This window comes from Emys orbicularis, chromosome 1 (assembly GCF_028017835.1).
Source record: "Emys orbicularis isolate rEmyOrb1 chromosome 1, rEmyOrb1.hap1, whole genome shotgun sequence".
Classification (NCBI taxonomy): Eukaryota; Metazoa; Chordata; order Testudines; family Emydidae; genus Emys; species Emys orbicularis.
The window spans coordinates 28,074,731-28,098,588 of NC_088683.1; the positions used below are offsets into that span (position 1 = coordinate 28,074,731).

General features: G+C 41.2%; 1 protein-coding gene across 3 annotated transcripts in view; it reads right to left on the reverse strand.

Moving 5' to 3' along the window:
- Positions 1-23,858, reverse strand: part of RELN (reelin) — a 469,941-nt gene that overhangs the window by 89,974 nt on the left and 356,109 nt on the right. For all 3 annotated transcript variants that reach the window (XM_065399319.1, XM_065399303.1, XM_065399311.1), the window contains 6 exons: positions 17,679-17,884; positions 13,097-13,268; positions 12,614-12,814; positions 8,437-8,672; positions 5,180-5,337; positions 3,840-4,047 (listed from right to left, as the gene is read on the reverse strand). In XM_065399319.1, coding sequence (XP_065255391.1) covers positions 3,840-4,047; positions 5,180-5,337; positions 8,437-8,672; positions 12,614-12,814; positions 13,097-13,268; positions 17,679-17,884 — 1,181 coding nt within the window. The remainder of the gene's footprint in view (positions 1-3,839; positions 4,048-5,179; positions 5,338-8,436; positions 8,673-12,613; positions 12,815-13,096; positions 13,269-17,678; positions 17,885-23,858) is intronic.

Here is a 23,858-nt window from a genome sequence, read left to right on the forward strand (position 1 = left end):
GGTCCGCCTACTCCAGTATCCTTTCACTGACAGTAGCTAGTCCCTAAGGCTTCAGATGAATGTGTAAGAATCTGGTAATAGTTGTGGGAAAATCTGCTCCACACATTAGCTCTGATCTTGATCCCTAATAGTTAGAGATTGGCTTAAACCCTGAAGTATGAGGTTAACATCCCTGCTAAAGTTTTTATTATTATTTATGATAACTCTGGATATTCCTGATATCCATATAAATGTCCAGTCCTTTTTTGAATCTTAAGTGTTTGGCCTCAATGACTTCCTGTGGCAACATGTTCCGCAGGTTAATTATATGGTTTGTGAAAAAATATTTCCTTTGATCAATTTTGAATTTCCCATCTTGTCATTTAATTGAATATTATGAGGCAGGGAAAACAGAAGTTCCTAATCTACTTTCCCTAGACCATACATTATTTTATATACTTTTATCATGTCCCCCTTTAATTATCTCCTTTCTAAAATAAACAATCCCAATCTTTTCAATCTCTCTTCCTATTAGAGTTTTCCCATGCTCTTGATCATTCTCATCACCCTTCTCTGCACCCCCTCTAATTCTGCAATATCCTTTTTGAGATGAGGTGACCAGTGCTGCACACAGTATTCCAGGTGAAGCCACACCCTTGAGGTATAAGATGGCATTATAATATTTTCAGTATTATTCTCCATCCCATTTCTTATTCACTCTACCATTTTGTTAGCTTTTCTGACTGCAATTACATATTGAGCAGAGGTTTTCACTGAGCTGTCTACACTGATGTCCAGGTCCCTTTCTTGAGTTTATACAGTTGATTTGAACCCTGTATGGTGAAAGATCAGTTTAACTTTTCCTCTCCAATGTGCTTTTGTTTTGCAGTTATCAGTATTGGATTCTGGTGTCATGTTAGATTTGGTGTCATGTTTCCCATTTGCATAGCTTGTTTAGGGGCAGGTCTTCACTACCCACCAGACTGGTGGGTAGCGATCGATCTATCGGGGGTCGATTTATCATGTCTAGTGTAGACACGATAAAATCGATCCCCAATTGCGCTCCCCGTTGACTCTGGAACTCCAGCTCGTGAGAGGCGGAAGCGGAGTCGACGGGGGAGTGGCAGCGGTCGACTCGCCGCCGTCCTCACAGCCAGGTAAGTCGACCTAAGATACGCTGACTTCAGCTACGCTATTCGCGTAGCTGAAGTTGCGTATCTTAGGTCAACCCCCCCCGACTAGTGTAGACCTGGGCGGTGTCTCCGAAGTTCTTCACAGTCCTCTCAGGCCATGACCAACCTAAATAATTTTGTGTCATCTGTAAATGTTGTTACCTCACTACTCATTTCTCCCCCGCTCCCTTTTCCAGACCATTAATAAATATATTAAGCAACAGTGGGACGTAGTAAAAAACCATGAGGTGCCCTACTGCTAACCTTTTGCCATGATGAAAATGAACGTTTTAATCCTATTCTTTGCTTTCTGTCTCCTAGCCAGTTTTGATCCATGACAATACTTTGCCTCTCCCCCCATGACTAATTAGCTTGTGTGGGAGCTTATAAAGTGCCTTTTGAAAAGCACTTACATAACCTATTTAAACATTTTACTTTGTTATTTTAAATATACTTATTTTAGTGGGTGAATTTGTGGGTATGAAAATGAAAGACCATGGGCTTGATCCTCCACTCATGCTGGTTTCATACCAGTGTTTAACTCCATTCTCTTCACAGGAGGTACACCTGATTTGCACTGCTACCAGTGAGCTCAGAATCAAGGAGTAGGACTAGAGCCAAGCATAATGTAGTGCAGGTGCTGCACAAGTTTCACTTGCACAGTTGTGCATGAATATCACCATAATCCTCTAGCCCTGTTTCTTGACTTCTCTAAACCACAGTTTGTACTCATGCTCAGTTGTCTCAAACTGTGTGTTGTGTGTGTTATGTACTGTATGTCTACAGGAACTAGGATAACACTAGCAAGGTCATGTCCATCTGAGTCTTATTCTGGATCTAATCCCATATGCCCAAAAGTGAACCAACGTAGACCCTCTGCCCCATGCCTTGGTTTTGAAAGCCACTACCAGACCTGTATATGTCTGTATAATACAGTACTCGGGTAGTTAAACACTAGCTGGTGACAGATTTGAAAAAAATACAGTTCTATTGTAAAATCCCTTTTTTTATGACTAGTAGTTTCTCATGAAGACAGACTAGGAAGATGAAAATGTTATGCAGGAGGACCAGCCTGCCCAACCAATCTTTAAGGGTTTGGCCCAAAACAAGTCTCTGAGACTATTCCACAGCCATTAACAACAGAGTCTGCAACACAGATGGGAGCCAAATCAACCAATGAGCCAGATGTCATCACTTGGAAAAAAAATATATTCCACAGTTTTTATCTAGCTTCTGCAGCTGCCAGGCAGGCCCCATGTGTGACTACATTCACTGAGCTGATAGTGAAGGAAGCCACAGGGGAAAAAGATTAAGAGCAGGAGGCAGTGACTAATCAGTGATAAAATAGCATCCAGGTATCATATTGGCCGCCTAATGGATGTAAATACTGCAGGTGAAACAGTGTCCTTGCTATAGTGGGCCATGTTTTGAGAATAGGACTCTTTACTAGTTTTAACAGTAGGTGTCACTATAGGCAATTAAAATTACTGGGGCAATTTTGAAACGCATGACAGCTTTTTCATGCAAACCAGGAATGATAATAGTTTAAAAGGGTCAAGAAGGAGCTTCAACTCCAACTCTGTAAAGTTTGAAATATTTAAAAAAATTAAAACGGTTTCAAACTCTTTTAAAACCAGAAAGCTATCCATGTGAACGTCTGGAATTAAAAATGGCTTAGTACTAATGTGAAGATACTCCCTGGGCTTTACAATAGGTTTTCTGTGTGACAGGAGAAGTAATTATAAGTGCAACTTGCATATAAGTTTTACTATGATGTGTTTACTTCAGACATTATGCTCTGTTATTAACTGCATAAGATTCCAAAAATCTGATATGACCCGTCAGGACACAGAACTAGGTGCTCTCCTCTGTCACATGGTTCACGGAGTAGCAAATGCACACAAATACCAGCCAAACATGAGTGGAACACACAAAAAAGGCAGCTGTTATGTTGCATGCTGCCCCCCTCCAAGATGCCAGCAATCTCGCTGAAGCCCCTGCACACACAATACAATATGTAGGGTTCTTTGGGGCAGTGAATGGACTGAAAAATAGTGGCATTAGGGAATGCCCACTCTATGTAGTATGATCCCATAGAAATCACCCATAAATGATGGGGCAAATTGTTGCATTACTTATTCCTGACCCTACAGAATTAACTCCCACTCCAGTTTCTGCACCCCTTATAAATGGAGGTAGTGTACAGCAGCAGGCGGGCAGACAATGGCTCTGTGGCCATGCTGTCAGGATGTACAGGGTTCAGGACAGCATGTGAAGAAGGAGGCTTTCTGCATGTTTGAGGCATAGATTCTTTATGGATTCTCTGGTTTTGTACAATTTCAAGGCCATGCTTCCTGCCTGTTCCATCTAGAACCCGCTGCTAAGCCATCCTTCCAGAGGGGTGAATGGATCACATTTTCTAGGCTGCCATTCCCTTGCATATCTTAACTTTTTCCCTTCTGAGTTTTTTTTTTTTCAAGGAAGGTAAGGATTTTGCCAAGAGTTTTCAAAAAGAGTAATTTCTGCTGGAGCATGCTGCATTTTCTCTCTAAGATGCGCCTTAATAATGTATTGGTTGCAGTAAAAACAAGAATGGTTCATACCCTCTCTCGCTTTACTGCTATAACAATACAGGGGACACAATGCTAATATACATACATTTTCCGAGAAGCAGTATTTACTATTGACCTGATATTTGTGGTGTCCAGAGGGACAGTTCTTGCTTCCCTTTTGCCGGGCCCATCGAAGTAAAGAGATTTCCCATCACTGAGTGTTCCACAGCCTGTTCCAACCTGACCTCCAGTTATCTTGTACCAGAGAGGGCTCAGCTTCCTCTCAAACCTGTCGAACATCTCACTGTGATTAGGTACATTAGACACACAGGTTCCATGTGCGGCTTCAGAAGAAAAAAATATATAGGAGATGCTTTGTTGAAATAGTGCTGAACAGTAAAGGTCAGATGCAGTAAATTGGCAAACGGTATTATTACTTCCACATATTAGACTCTTATGAGACAGCTTCATGATGAAACGATTGCACCTCCATTTAATCCTCTTTACAAACACCCTTTCTAGTCAGAATAAGCCTCCCTCCCCTAACCAGGGCTGGCTCCAGGGTTTTTGCCGCCCCAAGCGGCGCAAAAAAAAAAAAAAAAAAGCCGCGATCGCGATCTGCAGCGGCAATTAGGCGGGAGGTCCCTCGCTCCGAGCAGGAGTGAGGGACTGTCTGCCGAATTGCCGCCGAATAGCTGGACGTGCCGCCCCCCTCCGGAGTGGCCGCCCCAAGCACCTGCTTGGCAAGCTGGTGCCTGGAGCCGGCCCGCCCTGCCCCTAACCTCTCTTCTCAGAGTAGCAGGATGTTTAATTTTTCCAGTGAATGTTGCAACATTTTACGTTGATCAAACACAGTTTTTGCAAACAGAAAAGGTGTTATCCTATTGCTTCTGTTTAAGTGCAAAACATGTTAGTTTGTTGCTTTGCTGTTGTAGAGGTTCAGAAAAGTTGTATATGCAACTGGTTGTGTCAATCACAGGTTTTTTTTCTTTATAAAAACACTTGAAACCACAAGTGAACAGAATTTTCCACAGAAGGTCTGTCATAACATATGTTCATTCCTGGTCACATGCCATCTCAAGGCCAGGGGACTGAAAACAGAAGGAATTCTTTTGAAGATTGGCCAAAAAAATTAAAAGCAGACTTTTTAGTTTATAATATTTTCTCCAGTGTTCTCTTTTATCTCTCTCTCTCTCCCCATTTATATGGATGGCAACATTCAAAGGTCGTAATGGTCAGAAAACATCACTAGTGTATGTGCTCTTGTAATGTTCCATTTTGGCAGTGTTGGATTTACTAGCTCATGAAATGTGCTTTTACGGAATTAAAAAAAAAAGATTCTCACTCCAGACTTGTGAAATTTATGACATCATGTTTTCCCTCTATAGCAGAGAAAAATAATGAGATGATACATTTTAAACATTAGTTCATCACAAACATGCTTACAGCAGTCACATATAAATAATGTAGCCTTACCTGTATAGCCCAAGTCACAGAAACAGACGCCAGAGACACAGTCCCCATGACCACTGCAGTAATTGGGACAAGGCTCTGAGATGTAAACCCCATCTAAGCCAAAAGGGGGCACGTTCTTGTGAGAACTGCTCTCCTGGATCCAGCGGAATCTAGTCTTACTGTGAAGAAATGATAACCAAAGGCACAGCATTACTGCTGATTGCTTTAATATCCCTTTTATATTTCATCTACTATCTCATGCTGAAAACTAAAAGAAGCGTTGCTAGAATAGCCTTTATAAATGAGATACAAATGTGTGCTTGGAAAACACTGACCATTTTCTTTACATCCTTATATTTTTGTGAAATTTCCTTATGGATTTTCCTTCCAGACAGTTTCTTCTATGTATTGTGACCTCCTTTATTTCTCTGGCAGCACAATGCCCAATGTCGTGCACTGTGCCTGACGTGGCTTATCAGTAGGCAGGAGTGAACTGAATAGATGCTGTCTTTGTGATTTGGCTCCTTTTAGTTCTGCAAATAGCTTTAGTCACTGCTGAGCGGGTAGTTAAGTTTTTAAATTGCTGAAACCCATTTGTTACAGTACTTAATAAAAGAATCTAGTATTGACAAGGATGCAGAATGTAACTGATGGTACAGTGGATTTATGTGTAAAATGCATATAGAAATGAATATTCAGTTATTACAAGAATTAGCTAATATCTGCAAATAATTGTAGGTAAAGAATCTTAAAGTACTTTGTGCACCTAAACAGAATAGTAAGTGTCTTAGTCCTGGGTCATATTATGGCCAAAAAACTATTCCTTAAAAACAATGGGCCAAATCCTCAACCAGTGTAAATTGGCACACTTCCATTAACTTCAATGGACCTATACTAATTTACACCAGCTCAGGGTCTGGCCCATTGCTCAAGAAATTTGTCAGTGAAAAAGGTGTCTATATAGAAAAATAAATTTTCTTTTAATCCTTATAATAATGATCAATTTGTAGGAGGATGACATCTGGGAATTTGCCTTGTCAGTGGTTTTACAGTTGCTAGTTAAAGGATCAGGAAGGTTTCCAGATGGTTTGTCTCCTGTCTGATGCTGGCCCCAGCTAGTTCTAACATCCAAAATGTGCTCATCATGTGAACCATTACAAGTTCCTGACTCCCCTATAGGATTAGAAGTTGGCTTGGAAAAGATAGGTAAACTGTGAGTAATGTCCACAGGGATCAGAGGTTAACTGATTTACCCAAGGTCACACAGGAAGTCTGTAGCAGAGCTAGGAACTGACTCAAGATCTCTTGTTTCCCACTTCAGTGCATTAACAACATGACCATCCTTTTTACCCTTTCTAATGTATCTATTGTTTTTTTTCTACTATCCATGACCATGGTATCTGAGCGAGGAACAAGAGGCATATTTTAATTTGTCAGCTCTCCATCACATTCCACCAACTAACCACACAGCATATTCCAGAAATAACCCCAGAAGCACGAATTCCCAATTGGTACAAGACCAATGCAATGTTGACACTTTAGGAACCACATAATACTGTCCCATCCGTAATGCTAATCTGCTGAATTTATGATACTGGTGGTAACTTTTTTCTTTCAGTTGTGCTGGGTTTTTTTTCTGATCATGCTACTGAACATAATGCCAAACAGATTGCTGCTATTGATTCTGTACTGCTTGTTTTGGGTAAATCAAATCAGCTAGTGTCAGATTTGTGTGACTTGGCACCTGCTTTTCTTGGCTAATTACTGAAAAAACTTGTTACGGTACACACTGATAATTCAACTCCTCACAGTAAAGACACAGACTCCCTCTGCTACATGACATGACATATACGGAAAATCTTTGCAGTGGGAGAAGCATAAGGAGTGACTGGCAGTCTGACAGGGCAGAAAACTGCAGATAGCAATAGCATGGCTGCATTGAGAGAGAGTTAGACAAGAGAGCAGATGATCTCAATCGGTGGGTGGTATATGGACAGACAGGTGTATAATTGCATGGTAGCTTTGGAGAGGAGCAGGAGGGATATTTCTATGTGGAGAACTAGGGGTATGCCAGACTTCAGAGTTTTTATTTGAGGATGTGGGAAGGCTGGAAATGGAAATGAGAAAATTTAAATAAGTTCAAGTAGGATTCAGACAAGGCTCTCTCTTTTGGGGCTTGTTAGAATCTTTCTAAACCTTTGAGGTTTTCTCATTTATATAGACCACTCATCAAGTTTCTATGTGGGTAGTGTGACTGATGGGAGCTACTGAAAAATCTAAGAGCACTGATTTTTCACCTGCATTTGCAATGGACTATAACTTAGACTTAAAGCCATCTGATAAAGTTACCTCTTTTGTTTTGGGGTTTTCTGGATGTGAATACAATTTGACTGATTGGCACTACTCCATAGTGGAGTCTTTATAATGTTTATCATTATCCGATGACATGGCACATTACATAGCTGCTCAAATACCCTTCTGTTTTTTTCGTCATCCAGTAGCAACTGTTTGCAAAACTAATCCTGTTGAGACAGCTTATTTGATTCATATGACCTATCACTCTCTTGCTGGTGTTGCTGACCTAATTGATAAGAGTTAAGAAAAGTAGCACTATTATGAAAAGATTTATGTCAAATTAAAATGTGATTTTTATTATTGTTGCCTGTTGCCTTGTAATTTAATTTTATAGACTGTTCTGACACCTTTAAAATAAAAAGCTTTTCTCTGTTTTGTATGAGAAATGAATATATTCTTTCTGGATCATGTAGTTTGGTTTGGTAGTTTGCTAACCATCTTACTAGTATTGGCTCAAAGTACAGAAATCAAATTCACATGTACAGTAGAACCTCAGTTACAAACACCAGAGTTACAACTGATGAGTCAACCACACACCTCATTTGGAACCGGAAGTACACAATCAGGCAGCAGAGACCCAACCTCCCCCCGCAAAAGCAAATACTGTACAGTACTGTGTTAAATGTAAACTACTAAAAAAATAAAGGGAATGTTTAAAAAAAAGATTTGACAAGGTAAGAAAACTCTTTCTGTGCTCGTTTCATTTACCTTAAGATGGTTAAAAGCAGCATTTTTCTTCTGGATAGTAAAGTTTCAAAGCTGTATTAAATCAATGTTGGGTTGTAAACTTTTGAAACAACCACCATAACATTTTGTTCAGTTACGAACATTTCAGAGTTACGAACAACCTCCATTCCCGAGGTGTTCATAACTCTGAGGTTCTACTGCATAATATAATTCACAGAATTAAAGACCTACAGTACCTGGCTGCAAGAGATCTTGGAATGATAATAGTAATTCTTGTCCACTCCTCAAAGTCTCCTGTGTAATACATGGATGGCTCACTCAGCTCCCGGGAACTTCCTTCACATCCTTTGATTCCAGGAGATGCAGGATAACAGCCCTCTTTCACAAGTGACCAGAACAGGCCAGCATCATGGGAATACTGAAGGAGAACTGGAGCAGAACTACTGTACTGATTAGTGCAACCGATGTTCAGCTGTAAAAAATATGATAAAAGCAGAGTAGAGTTGATTAGGTGTAGAGACCTGCAGTTTTGTCTTTGGTTATCAGCTGCACCTAATCTGTAATTTTAAAATTTGTGAGGCAGAGTTCCTATCAAATATGGAAACCCAAAGACAGATCCCAAAACATAATGGTCTCTATTTCATACCTGAGGCATTCCTCAATAAAAATCCTTGCTGCATCTTTGTTGAGGTTGCTGGGCACATAAAATGTGATGCTTGAAAGTGGATTTTATGCACATAAAACATATTAGGTATAACACTGTACTTGTATTTCTGCAATAAAGGACACAGACCCCAACTATTATTGGACTAGTATTCTGTTGCTTGTGTTCTATTCCTCTCTTCATAAATGAAAGCAAAGGTGCATAGAAGTCCTTAAACAAGTTGTAGCACTGAGTCGGGCTGAAGAGTACTATGGAGAAGAATATTACATATCCTATGATGATGAAGGCAATACAACAATATTGCCAATCCCAAACGTTCAAAAATAATGAGTCAGGCGCCAAAAAATTATGAGATTGGTTTAAAAATCATAATATTTTTACATAAACGCATGACTCCAGTTGATGGAGTTGAAAGAACACCATCAAATATCATGAGATTTGCAATCAAATTGCAAGAGTTGGTATAAGAACCTGTACAGAATAGAAAAGAATGCACACTGAAATTCACTGTATCCTTCTTCTTCATAAAAGGCCCTATTCTGGATCTCTTATTCACATGAATCATCTCAGGCCTGATTGTCCATGACCCTTGTGCAAGTGATAGGTGGGAAAGGTGCAAGGAACCTTCCTTACCCTATGCAAGAGGCTAAGATAGTCATAATCTCTGTGCATAGCTGGCCACACAGAGGGGGAATATACTGAGGGATAATGCAGCCTGCACATTCCACCTGCACCAGGAGGATTTGTGTCCCCTGAGACACAATCCGTCCCAACGTTCCAAATACAACCCAATGCTTAGGGATGTGGCCACATACCACAATTTAGTCCATTGATTCCAGTTGGATTATGTATGTGAGCAAGAGGTACAGGATTAGTCCCCAATATATAAGGCAGCTTGATTAAATTCAAACAGTGCCACCAGCTCTCAGAAATAAGAACGTACATTAGACAAACTTCAACTACCACTTTCAGTTTTCAAATTATTACAAGTGTAATATTTGAAAAACTGATATTAGCTTTTATTATTGACCTGTAGAAATTCTACATTACTATGAAATATTTGTAAAACAATGCCAAAACATTTATGACAAATTATGATAAATGTGACTATGCTTGGGTTTACTAGGCAAAATTATCCCCTACACTGGTATTCACAATGGAAACGCCACAAGTTCTCCAGGCACCTCAGTTACAAAGAACACTCCTTGTTTTATGAAGTACCTCCTTTGTAAAGTCTGGGCAATACATTGGCAATGGGGAAGTTGGGGAACTAATGGAGAGGAATTTCATTCTGAAGGTCAGTCAGGGATAGGAAGGAAGGTGTTGTATGAATCTCACCTCTCCTTCCAAAATAATAAGTGGAGGGTAGGAGACCTCTAGAACATGCCAGTGATGGAGCAGAATGCCCTTTCGCAACAAAGGAGTTATCAAGAAGAGGAGTTCCTAGCTATAGCTAGATAAATTTCATTGCAAGAAAAATTTTCTGTGAAATTTTGCCATTTTTATCAAATAAGGCCATATAGAAAAGTCCTATAAAATTTAACAGGGATAACATTAATAAGGTCCTGTAGAAATTACTCTAGAGCCTACAAAACAGAAAATGCTATCCCTTCTGTAGATTTGTGAACCATCCTATATAGAATTCTATAGAAGGGATATGGTTCTCTATTATATCCTATATGCTTATGCAATAAGGGAATTATGCCCAAATAAGATGTTTCATTATCTCACCAATTCTATCCCGACCATTCATAGGTGATGGCAAATGGAGAGAATAGGTTTCTAATTTTTGCTGGAGCAAGAAATACTAAATCCAAAAAGAAAAAGAGGTTGAATTATGCTAAGCAGAAATCATTCAGCTATTTCACAAGGATGTATAATTATTAAGCATGGGGGGAAGATGTACAGTTTTACCTATATATCAATAACTTTTGGACTGCAAGTGATCACAGACAGTTAAAATCACTGGGCCCAATCTAAGCAAAGTCTATGATGGAGTGCTCATCTTACGTTTAATACTCCACTGCAAATATCTGACAATCTACTGGCAAGCAGGTAGTAATACATACCACATCCAGACTGTAATTATTACTGTCTCTATTTCCCTTATAACAAAAAGAGCATGAATAACTTCTATAGTTAATTTTAATACTGTGTAAAACACAACATTTAGGACCTGATTCAGGAAAGCACTTAAACATATGATTAAAGTTAAGAATGGCAATGGAACATAAGCAGGTTGAAGTTAATCACCCGCTTAAGTGGATTCCTGAACAGAGAGAGACTTAAACACCTGCTAAGTACTGTCCTAACTTGAGACCCTAATCAATACACACAAAGGAAAGAGTTATTATTGCTTCAATAGATACTTTTTTGTTTGTTAGTTTGTTACTTTGCTAAAAGTTTCAAGAATGGAAAGCATTTTAAATAATGTCTGCTTTATTTAGACTATACATCATGCTTGGATCCCTGCTGAGTATAACACCTACAGAATGATGATTTTGTCACTCAAGTAGAAAAAGTGTCAAAATGTGATTAGCATATTTTTCTGGTGAAATGGTATTTACATAGTTAAGTGTTTTTGTTTTGCAAAACTGTCTTAGGCACAACACCATGAACACTGATTTATGTAATGTACTGTAGTCCTCAGATGGTATAGTATTTTATCATCTTAACTTCTAAATGGAATGAGATTATTTTACAAATTCCCTTACTCTAGCCAACTTCCTATTTATATAGGGTGACCAGATGTCCCGATTTTATAGGGACAGTCCTGATATTTGGGGCTTTTTCTTATATAGGCTCCTATTACCTCCCACCCCCTGTCCCGATTTCTCACGCTTGCTATCTGGTCAGCCTATATTTATATAACTGTGGGAATTATATTGAAAAGCTGCCTGTAAACATCTGATCTCTTTAATAATTCGGTTTGTAAATTATTCAGTATCTGTATCCACCAATTATGTAAGGACCATGTATTTGTGGCTAGCTCATTAAAATTGCATTGCAACCGACCCCCAGAATTCACCAATGGGATTTCATTATAAACTCAATAAAATTTTGATTAGGGTTCAGAAACAACAGCTTGTCAAAGCAAATTCACTTCCTTTTGAGTTTATATTCTGATGTATTGTCACAGCAAAGAAAATTTTGTAAGCCCTTTAAAGAAGAGAATGCTAATTGGAGCCTATATTCACTGCCACAATAAAAGTTAATTATTTTAAAAAATCCACATTGGAGTATAGAACAGCTTGTAAATTCTTAAATACTTTCAAGTATAAAAAAAATGTACTCATGCCACATGGAAGCTTTGTAGTCACTGGGTCCCAAATGGGATACAGTCTCTCTCCACACCCCACACCCCATTGCAGTAGCATTTCCTGATACTGAATGGAATATAATGACACTTCAGAGGCTTATTAAAAATATAACACGTTTTTAAAATTTATTTTGGTGAAACAAACAAAGCTTTCCTGTTCTATGGTTGTTATCCTTTTCTTTCAGAAAGCAGGGTCTTAGTTAATAGAGTACGACAACGTATTTATGTCCTTTGCATCTTTTACACAGACAGAAATGGGAAGGATGTTTTACCACCTTTAATCTCACAAGTAGTTCTTATTCATATGAGCAGTCCTGTTAAGATCACTATGATTGCTTGGGTGAGTAAGAAATATTTACATGAGAAAGGGTTGCAGGATCAATGCTCGACACCTCAACCTGAACTGGAGAGATCTGAAAGAAAAGAATACCTTGAACTGCAGGACATATCCAGGTTTCAGTGTTAAATCCCGAGTCACAGCAAATCGATCTCCATCTGATTTACCAAATATCATTGCTGAGGGAGTGGCAGAGCAGAAACTTTCATTTTTGGTCATCCCTTCATTAGCCAACATCAGCCACACACTGAGCTGGTTCATAGGGTAATCAAATGCTGGTTTCTCATAAAAGTTCTGGCAGAAATGAAAGAGACATCAAACATCCCACCACACAATGAAGAAACTTTCAAACACTCTTTTCTATCTCAATGAATGGGGAGTTACGCGTGTAAATCACTTAGCACCAGGATTAGGTGCTCCACATCTATTATGATAAGGGTGATACAAATACCTAGACAGACAAGGATATACCTGCAAATACTTCAGTTTTCTTTAAAAGCAGTCAGTAAATTCAAAGAAAACTCTATTAAAGCTCCTGCTTCATTAAGGTACCTATTTACCAGCATTGCTTATTACCTGTGGTAATGTTGGGTTAATGACAGGAATGATCTGCTTCTGCTTTTCTGACAAAATGATGATATCATCAATGGCCCACTGGTCATAGCCTTCCCCTGAAAATACTGGCTGCCACCAGCGGAATCTAGTACAAGGAGTCTTTGCAGCAGCAGGAAGCTCAAGATAGACAAATCTAAAAGACAAGATTTTAGCAGAACTATATAAACACTCAGTTCTTAAAGAGACATATGAAACACTGTAGAACAGAGGGTGGAGGCCAGAAAAGATAAAATCTGTTTTACAGGTGGGAAGCCTTAGAAATCTTCCAAATCCTTGGAAATCAGCTCCCGATCTGTAAAATGGGGATAATGATACATCCTTTGTCTGTCTTGCCTAGCACAATGGGGCCTTGATTTCAGAAGGGCTTGTAAGAAGCTACTGTAATAAAAACAATAAATAAGAATAATCTAGAAAGCTATCATTGAAAGCAGGACTCTGTTTCATAATAATTCTCCATAGCAATATCAGAAGACGATTCCAGCAAATTAGGCAGTCCCTGTTTGGTGACATCCTTAGGGCAAGTATCTTTCTGATAAGTATAGGAATAAGAATAACAGTAACACAAAGAGTTATTTTATGTCCTATCTGAATAAACTTCATTCAGTACCATTGACTTGGACATATTAGAACTATGTCTTATGTGTAAACAGAGACTATTTTAGTCCAAACAATGTCATACTTTGAACTAATTAATTAGGATACACATTTTGGCTGGTTCTTCATTGAATACAACAGGATTTTCAAATGTTCTCTGTTTAGCACATATTAAAGGAATGGCTCCTATGTTGTGAGTTATTTTTAACACATTAATTGTAATCTAAATTAGAAATACATAAGTTTTAATGGTCTCTCTTTTGGCAACTCAGGAAATCCTCCCACACATTACCCACTGTGTGTGTTCTGTAATTTATTGTGGTTTTTTTTATTAGTAAGCCCCTAACTTCTATGGTGATAGCAGGTATAAATGTCAATACAATAAGTAATAAAACAATAATACTTGATGTCATGTGACCTAAATAGGGTTATCAGAGTTACTTACTGATATAAATGGCATTTCATCTATTCTTCCATATTAACTATTTGTAACATTTCAGGTAGAGCTGGTTGTGATGCCTATAGTTAAGGATGCCCTGCATTTTCCATTATAAGACCCAATTTTCAGGTGCATATAACTTTGCTAAACTTTAACCATTCAGACTGAAATTTTCCATGCTGGGTGACTGCCTCAAACTGAACATTTTGGGGAAAATTTCAGCAAAAATGGTTCAGACATTTCTGAGAATGAGTTTAGGGAAATACATTTTCGCATATGTTAAATATCCTTATAACTATTTCGATGAGCAGCTCAAGCACCTCCATGCTTTGGAACAGGAACTTGAAATCCGGCAACAAGCCAGAGAAGCCAAGAATCAGAGGGATGTTTGAAAATCCAACTAAATTTTGCTGACTTATAACACTTTGAAAGTCACCATTCAAATGTGCTCAGTAGAGGTTTGCAAGAGGCTGGCAGCTAAATTCTCTGTACATTCCCTCTGCACTGCGCACATGCCAACCAAGCTTTCCCTGCAACTGCTCCTCCTGCCTGCTATGGGCTGCTGTGGCACCAGGCACCAGATCTGACAATGGTGAGACTCAGTGCTCCCTTTGCTGTTGCCCAGGAAGCATGGAGAAGAAGCAAGAAGCAACCTGACTTGAATATAAAGGTTCAGGGGGTGGGGGACAGGCAGGGCTGGCTCCAGCCGAGCAAGCTCGTGCTTGGGGCGGCAGATTGCAAGGGGCAGCATTCCGGCCGCCCTTTTTATTTTTCTTCTTTTTGGTTTGCTGCTCCGGCCGCCCTGTAGGGGGCGGCGGCGCAGAGGAGGGGAGCGCCCTGCAGCAAACTCGGCAGGGCAGCCCGCGTCCTTCCCTCCCAGCCGACCGGAGTGGCGCAGAGCCCTCCCGGCAGGCGGTGCGGTGGGAGGGGCTGCGTGGCGAGCGCCCCGCTGAAGCCCTGGCCGCCCCCCTTTTCTCTCTCCCCCGTGCTCCCTTCCCCTCCCACCCCCCGCTAGACCGGGCGCGCACTCCGCTGCACGTCTGCAGCACAGGGAGTCCCCCTGCACCCTGGCTCCGGCCGCCCTGCAGGTTTTTTTTTTGTTTCTGCTTTGCTGCTCCGCGCCCCCCCCGGTGGGGTTTTTTTCCTTTTCTTCCTGCTTTGTCGCTCCGGCCGCCCCGTGGGGTTTTATTTTTTTTTCTTCCTGCTTTGCCGCTCTAGCCGCCCCGCAGGTGTTTTGTACGTGTGTGTGTGTGTGTGTGTGTGTGTGTGCTTTGCCGCTCCGGCCACCCCGCAGGTGGTTTTTTTGTGTGTGTGTGTGCTTTGCCACTCCGGCCACCCCGCAGGTGTTTTGTGTGTGTGTGTGTGTGTGTGCTTTGCCGCTCCGGCCACCCCGCAGGTGTTTTGTGTGTGTGTGTGTGTGTGCGCTTTGCCGTTCCGGCCGCCCCGCGGGGTTTTTGTGTGTGTGTGTGTGTGTGTGTGTGTTCTTTGCCGCTCTGGCCACCCTGCAGGTGTTTCTTTTGTGTGTGTGTGTGCTTTGCCGCTCCAGCCACCCCGCAGGTGGTTTTTGTGTGTGTGTGTGTCCTTTGCTGCTCCGGCCACCCCGCAGGTGTTTTGTGTGTGTGTGTGCTTTGCTGCTCCAGCCGCCCCGCGGGGTTTTTTTTCTTTTCTTCCTGCTTTGCTGCTCCGGCCGCCCCGCAGGTGTTTTTTGTGTGTGTGTGTGTGTGTGTGTGTGTGCTTTGCCCGCAGGTGTTTTTTTTGTGTGGGTGTGTGTGCGTGCCGCTCTGGCCACCCTGCAGGTGTTTCTTTTGTGTGTGTGTGTGCTCTTCTGCTCCGGCCGTCCCGCAGGTGTTTTGTGTGTGCGTGTGTGTGTGTGGTTTGCCGCTCCGGCTGTCCCGCAGGTGTTTTTTGTGTGTGTGTGCGCTTTTCCTCTCCGGCCGCCCCGCAGGTGTTTTTTGTGTGTGTGTGTGCGTGTGTGCGTGTGTGCTTTGCCGCTCCGGCCGCCCCGCAGGTGTGTGTGTGTGTGTGTGTGTGTGTGTGTGTGTGTGTGTGTGTGTGTGTGTGTGCTTTGCCGCTCTGGCCGCCCCGCAGGTGTTTTTTTTTTTTTGCTTCGCCGCTCCGGCCCCCCCTGGAATTTTTTTTTTTTTTTGCTTGGGGCGGCAAAAAAGCCAGAGTCGGCCCTCGGGACAGGGACAGAATGAGGGTGGGAGACTGGAGCAGAGGGTGATAGGAGCAGGAGGTGACTGGGCCAGAAGGGGACAGATGGGATGGAGGAGAGAATACAGGGGCAGAAGTGCATGTAACTACTAGAGCACTTTCCCCTCCAGAACCTGAATCCTAAGCACAGCTGGCTGGGAAATGGAAATCCCTTCCCATGCAAAATTTTGCATTTTTAAAAAATATTTTCACCTGAATCATGACAAAAAGTCAAAATGGTGACATTTTTCATGGGAATTTTTAGCTTCCTTGTTGCCCACTTTGATTGCTCTTGTTTTCACTGTACTGAAATTGACAAAAGCCTTCCAGCCAAGCTGCCGGAGTGGCAGACAGGCCAGGGTGGTCAGCTGCTCTCCAGCTCCATGGCCAAAGAAGCAGAACACATGAAGCACTCAGCCTTTCCGCCTCTCACCACCATCTCTCGGAGCCAGAGAGGCAGTCATGGCACTCAGCCTCGCAGTCCTTCTGGAAGGCTTTGATAAGAGCCTTCCAGGCGGGCAGCTGAGGAGCTGTCATTTTGACATTTTCTATGGAAAATGAAAAATTTTCAGCAAAATTAAAATTTTCCCATGGAAATTTTCAATTTTGCAAAAAGGGCATTTTCCATGGGAAAATGATTCTGACAAAAAATTCTTGACCAGTTCTAGTCCTAAATTACTTTTACCCTCAGTTCTTCTGTGCCTCAGTTTCCCATCTGTAGAAATGGGATAATTGTATTTACCTACCTCACCAAGGGTGTTGTGAAGCTAAATACATTAAAGACTGTGAAGATTTATTATGGTAATAGAAGTCATATAAATACCTAAGATAGATAGATGCAATTAAAGCAACCTTAATTCTGGCATTTCCTAATTTTGGAGTGTTTAACTTTGCATCCTTAATGTTCTTTTAATGTACTTTTTTACATGTAATATCAATACATATTCATCAGAGCTGAAACCAGAGATAAAAGGAAACAACAAATTTCTGCACCTCATTTTGGGCAAGTTCTATATTTTCCTGTTAATATTGTATATATATATATATATATATATATTCGTGATTTGGTCATGTTGCACATTGGATTGACTAACTGGACACTTAACTTTTTCACTACAGTTTTTTTTAAGGTCCAGCTTTATTAGATTTTTTCCATTCCTAGTTATAGTACTTTACTACTGAAGCCTGGAAGAGTTTCCTTGTAATAGACTTTAAGCATTATGCCTTGCAATGTTTTTGTTTTGCCTTTTAATAAACAGAGATAGATTTTTTTAAAAGTCTGATATGATATGGCTTTAGTTTGACCCAATACCTTACCTAGGTTTCCTGAAGTCAGAGAAGTACATTTCTGCTAGTAGGTGCCAATTGATACCTCCATTGTTGCTGTACTGCAAAAGCACACCTTCCTCTCTGTTGTCTGGTTTATTGCATGAAGAGCTCTCCCCACCTATCTGAATGTAAAACTGGATGAAATCTGCCCAGGTGGTGTCCAAATCCCAGCTCACCAATTGCCTTTTTCCATCCTGTAGTACAGAGGCATATGAGAAAAAAATAAATGTACTCAGATTGTTAATCATCACGCTAAGACACTTTTACTGAAAATGTCTAAATGTCAAACACAGTTGTATATGGAAAATTATGTACAATATACTGCAATGCAAAGGAGTTCCATTTTGTGCAAGTGTGATTCTCCCCTTATCGGGCTTTAAGACACAGTCCCTACTTTGGCCATTCTTTACACTGTAATCACTTTTGACTGTATCATTACTTCTATCCTGCACACATTTTTATCATCACAAACCCAGCATTCCATGGTTCTTTAAATTATTTATTTAGCACTAGCCGTGCAAGGCCTTAAACACACATTTGTAAATTTTGAAAATGACCCTCTCTCTTCTGTGTTCCTCCCCATGGTTTCTGGTGTCTTGCACCCTCAAGGGAGCCAGGAGGGAACAGACCCTGTATACCCTGAACCGTTTAGGGCCAGATTTTCAAGTGTCCAGCACCTAGCAACTGCCATTGTGACACATATGGAACTGCACTAAAGTGTTTTGAAAACCTGGCCCTTAACATCTAATTTTCCCAGTCAAATCTTGTACTATCACTTTGTCTGAGGGCTAGATCCTGCAAATTGTTTAGCACTGTGTGATGGGGTATACAAACCCCGCACTGGACAATGAAGGGTTAAGGAGCTGCTCTGGGCTCAGGTAACTCCACCCCTCCTCCCCCATCTGCAAGACATGCAAATGTTGGAGGAGGAGCTTAAAAGGGTAGCAGAGCAGCTCACTTGTTGGCAGACCAGAGAAGAAAGGCCCTCAGCTCCCGAGGAAAGGGCTGACTGAAGGCAGGAGCCTCTCAGATGACCACTCCATGAAGGCCCCTCCCTGAGGGAAGGGTGGCCTAGATTTTGATGCACCCTAAGCGGAAATCATTACCCTCCATTTCCTATGAACTTAGTTTATTTGCATTAATTCCCTTTGCTTTTTGTTCGTGGACTACCCCAGAAGAGGACTGATTTTAAAGTGACCTGGCTGGAGGGCCAAGTCATAGGAAGAGGCTGGGCACCATAGAGGCCATGTGGCCATCAGCAGCAGACAGAGGGGAAAGAGCTGCTATGCAACATCCAGTCACCAGGCGGCACCAGCAGTGAATGACCCCCTTCACCCACTGTCAATTCCCACAGACTTTAAAGGGATGCGAGGGTCTGGGCTGGCACACACTAACACCCTATCATAGTATCCTTGTTGATTTCCTGCATTTTCCTTCCATATTGCATCTTAAAAAAAAACTAGGACCATTTTTGTCCAGGATCTACTCTCACAGAGCAGCACTGACTGAATACTTGTCTCATTCACTCTCTTTTTCACCTATCCATGAAATATCTTCTTTCTTCTGGGTTGTTTCCATGGTCCAAGATACTTTCTTACCACAGATGCATACGTTCACCTCATACTCACAAACTTTTTCGCATTCACAGCATTCAACATAGCCATAGCCATCCGACCCTCTCCCCTATTGTTTTTCATGCATTTTCCTCCATGCAAGCCTAATCTTTTAAAAGAATCTGAATTGAAGGCTTCACATTTTTCTGAGGCACCCAGCTACCTAAATCATCATCATCATCATCATGGCAACTATCAAGGATCCAATGATCAGAGTAGCAGAGTCAAATTCCAGGTCCTCCTCTACACTTTAAAATCAGTATGTTTGATATCTCTGCTTCCTATTACCTCCTTATGGGGACAGTCCATGGTAGCATTCACTGAAATGGATAAAGTCGACTCTTGCAACAGGGTAAAAGAGAGGCATTTTACCTTCAGTTCTCATGTAAGTATGTTTCACTTGCACATACGGATATGTTCTGCTCACAGTTACACTGGTGTAAATCAGGGGTTGCTCATTTCAAGTCAGTGGAATTACTCTGTGAAATCACTGTCAGAGCCAAATCCTGAGCATAAAGTGGTTTGACTACATGCAAAATGTCACCATCTTCCAAGGATGTGGCCTTCCTTTATCTGCTCATTATATTCAAAAGCAGCACTACATGCTCTTCAGCCATTTCACCAGGATGGACAAAACCAGCCCAGCACATCATGCTCTCAAACTTTCCTTTGACGTGCAAAGAGGTGGACATGACATCCTGACCAGACCAGGCACTGACTGACCCCGAGTTTCCTAGATTTGCAGGATTGAGCCAGATCTGGGAACTTCACTACATGACTTCTGGTGTGATGCCATCAACCATGATTACTTTGGCTGGCACAATGATCCTTATTAGACTATGTATGTTTGATGGTGAATTACTCTGGATTTATGCCAGCAGAAAGCAGAACTGGCTTGGTAGTATTTAGAAGTCTGTTTTGCTATCTGTATCTTTGAGTACCAGCAAAGGACACTTACCATCTTTCTCTACATTGAACTATTGAAGTGATCATTGTCTGCCTTGTTATCAACTTAGGGGAGGGCAGAATCAAGTTCAACAATGGTTTTATAGAGTAGTGTATTTCCACTCTGAATACATGACCCCTCTTTTATATGGAGGGCCCTGCCTGTAACAGAACCAGTGCAGTACTGTTGTGCTGGGATGGGAGCAGGAGTTGTAGGGTCCTACCCCCAAAACACCCCTCTGTGCAGCAAGGATTTGAGGGTGAGACCAGTGGCTTTGACACTATGTAGGTCCACCAAACTTCCCCCTCTATAGAGGTGGTTTAAGCACATAAAAGGGGCCATACTGGGTCAGACCAATGGTCCATCTAGCCCAGTATCCTGTCTTCTAACAGTGGCCAATGCCAGATGCTTCAGAGGGAATAAACAGAACTAGCAACCATTGAGTGATCTATCCCCTGTTGTTCACTCCCAGCCTCTGGCAATCAGAGGCTCAGGACACCCAGAGCAAGGGGTTGCATCCCTGACCATCTTGGCTAATAGCTATTCATGGACCTATCCTCCAGGAACTTATCTAGTTCTCTTTTGAAACCCACTATAGTTTTCACTTTCACAACATCCCCTGGCAATGAGTTCTACAGGTTGACTGTGCACTGTGTGAAGAAGTACTTCCTTTTGTTTTAAACCTGCTGCCTATTAATTTCCTTGGGTGACCCCTGGTTTTTGTGTTATGTGAAGGAGTAAATAATACTTCCTTATTCACTTTCTCCACACCAGTCACGTTTCTGTAGACCTCTATCATATCCTCACTTAGTCAGCTCTTTTCCAAGCTGAAAAATCCCAGTCTTTTAAATCTCTCCTCATACAGTAGCTGTTCCATATCATAATTATTTTTGCTGCCCTTTTCTGTACCTTTTCCAATTCTAATATATCTTTTTCGAGAAGGGGTGAACAGAATTGCACCCAGTATTTAAGGTGTGGGCGTACCATGGATTTGTATAGTGGCACCATGATATTTTCTGTCTTATTATCTATCCCTTTCCTAATGGTTCCTAACACTGTGTTAGCTTTCTTGACTGCTGCTGTATATTGAATGGCTATTTTCATAGAACTATCCACAGTGACTCCAAGATCTCTTTCTTGATGGTAACAGCTAACTTAGACCCCATCATTTTATATGTATAGTTGGGATTATGTTTTCCAGTGTGCATTACTTTGCATTTATCAACATTTATCAACACTTTGCATTCTGCATGGAGGCTACTCCAGCCATGATGCTGGACTATCAGCCACGGAGTGGCTTCATGGCTGCCCTATGGTGTGATGGGTGGAGTCTTTTGCCCCTAGCTTCCAACGCAATTTCAAGAGCTCAGCCAATCTAGTAAAGATGTGCATTGGGGATGGATTTGGTGCTACTGTAATTATGTGCTATAAAATATGGAGGGATTTCTAATGTGTCTCAGTCATGTTGATGGAAATGAAGATACTTGAAGAGCAGAATTACAGGTCCAGAGATACACAGGGAAACTGAACTAGAGACCTAGAGAGGAAATGGGGTTGGACTGGGGGAAGGATAATGGAGAAACTACAAGGAATTATCAGAAAAGAACAAAAATCTTAGAGGAAGATTTAGAGAAGCAAAAAGGAGATGAAGTTGAGCTCATCACCTGATATCAGGCTCAAGGACTGACCAATCCTGCACTGCCATACATTACTATAGGTAAGATGGTGATAGGAAAAACCATCACCCAAGAGTATCTGTGCAGGTGGAGAGAGAACACTGATTTCACCTTTTTTGTGCTCTAAAAATAGCCGTAACTTGGCATATTTTGGCAGTAAGAGTCACTGACATTATGGTAAGCACCTGAATAAACTTTACTGAGAGCTGTAACCTGATGTATTGACTGCCCAACAGTTGGAAGGGAGGTGATTAAAGCCCGTTCCTGGAGCAGCGAATCTTCAATAGGTTTCAACTGAAGTAAGTACCAAAACTCCCAGCATTTTCCCCTAGGGATTTGCCTTCACCAAAGAAGGAGGGAAGAGAGCTGAGCTCAGTTTGGGTTAAAAACTTTTTTATAAAAAAGAGTGTTACGGGAGTCACTGTCTCACTGGGTTGGAGTAAGCATGGAACCAGATCCATCAAGACAAGGCTCTGGCTGCGAAGAGTCTTTTGTTTTTTGAATTATGGCTACAAAATGGATCAACCCTCTGAACCTGAATTTATGGATTGTTTGTTCCACCCCCAACATCATATTAACCGATCTGCCACAACAGCAACAAAGTTGAACTCTGGGTTCCAGAGTACACTAAACAAACATAAGACTTAGGATCTCAGTGGAGCAGAGTAGTGGGCACTCATGTTATCTTTAATTTTCTACAGAATCATGGATTCGCCTCCATTTCCAAGTACAAAGTAGCATTAAAAATAGGAAGCTTGGTTTAGTTTACAAAGATGGTTTAGATGTTTCAAACCACATTTATAATTTTGAAATTTTTATCATGTCTTCCCCTATGATTGTCTTCAGACTTCAAGTCCCGATGATAGGCAACTGATGTGATCTAATTGGACATAAGTGACAAGGGTTCAGTGTTGGGGTTTAAAACGCCAGCTACACTTTACAAGCAAATAGTGAGATGGATTTAAACCTTTCCTTCAGTTCATGGAAAAATCAGAACACACAAATGTCTACAGCATTCTAGCCCAAACCTTGCTGCATCCTTCCATTTTGTTTTGGAATTACACGCATAATATTATACATCTAGTTCCATAGTTAGACTGTACAATACACTGTATGTGCAGTATATCAAAGTATCAATCCCTTTACATGTCTAGAGCAATAATCTTTTGTAAATTAATTTACGAACCAAATTAAGTTCTTGAAATTCTGCAGCCAATTGCAGATTTTATTGGTTTAAAACTTTTTTTTAATATGCAAAAAATCCCTTGAGCCTCATGAAATTAAATTAAAACCCAATGGTATTGTTTCACTTTGAGTTATATAAGCTTTTCTGACATAATATGGGGCCCCCGCATGAGGAAAGTCTACCTGGAATGAGAAGGTGGTGGGGTAAGATGATTGCAACAGCAACTCTGCTGGGGGGTCCAAAACTGGCTAGCATGATACCAAAAATGGGTTACACTAGCCAGGGAGGGAGCATGGCCAGGGTGCAGGGAAGGGCTGATATTCCCCTGGGAGCCTCCATGGTAACTTCCTTCAGCGACTGAGCTGGAATTGAAAGCTGTCCTGATCAAGCTGAACCTCTGAGGGGGGAAGACATGTAAACACACAATCTTCTGAGGGTGTACCAGTCCTGGATAACTCAGGGTCTTTGTGCAATGTACTTCATCCCCTGAACTAGCCGGGCTGAATCAAGCTTCATGTGAAGAACTGAGATACTATTTCAGATAGGTTTGCAGTACTTCTCAAACATATAACACAAAATCCATTCTACCAATAGAATAATCAGCTACAGAATTAGGTTAATTAAAACAGGCCTCCAGTTTTGCAAAGTCACAAAGGAAATGCAGGGGGCTAATTGAAAGAGTACCGTGATGCAAACACACCTACAACTGATTAAAATGAGATATAAAAGATAAACCAGGACTCAGCA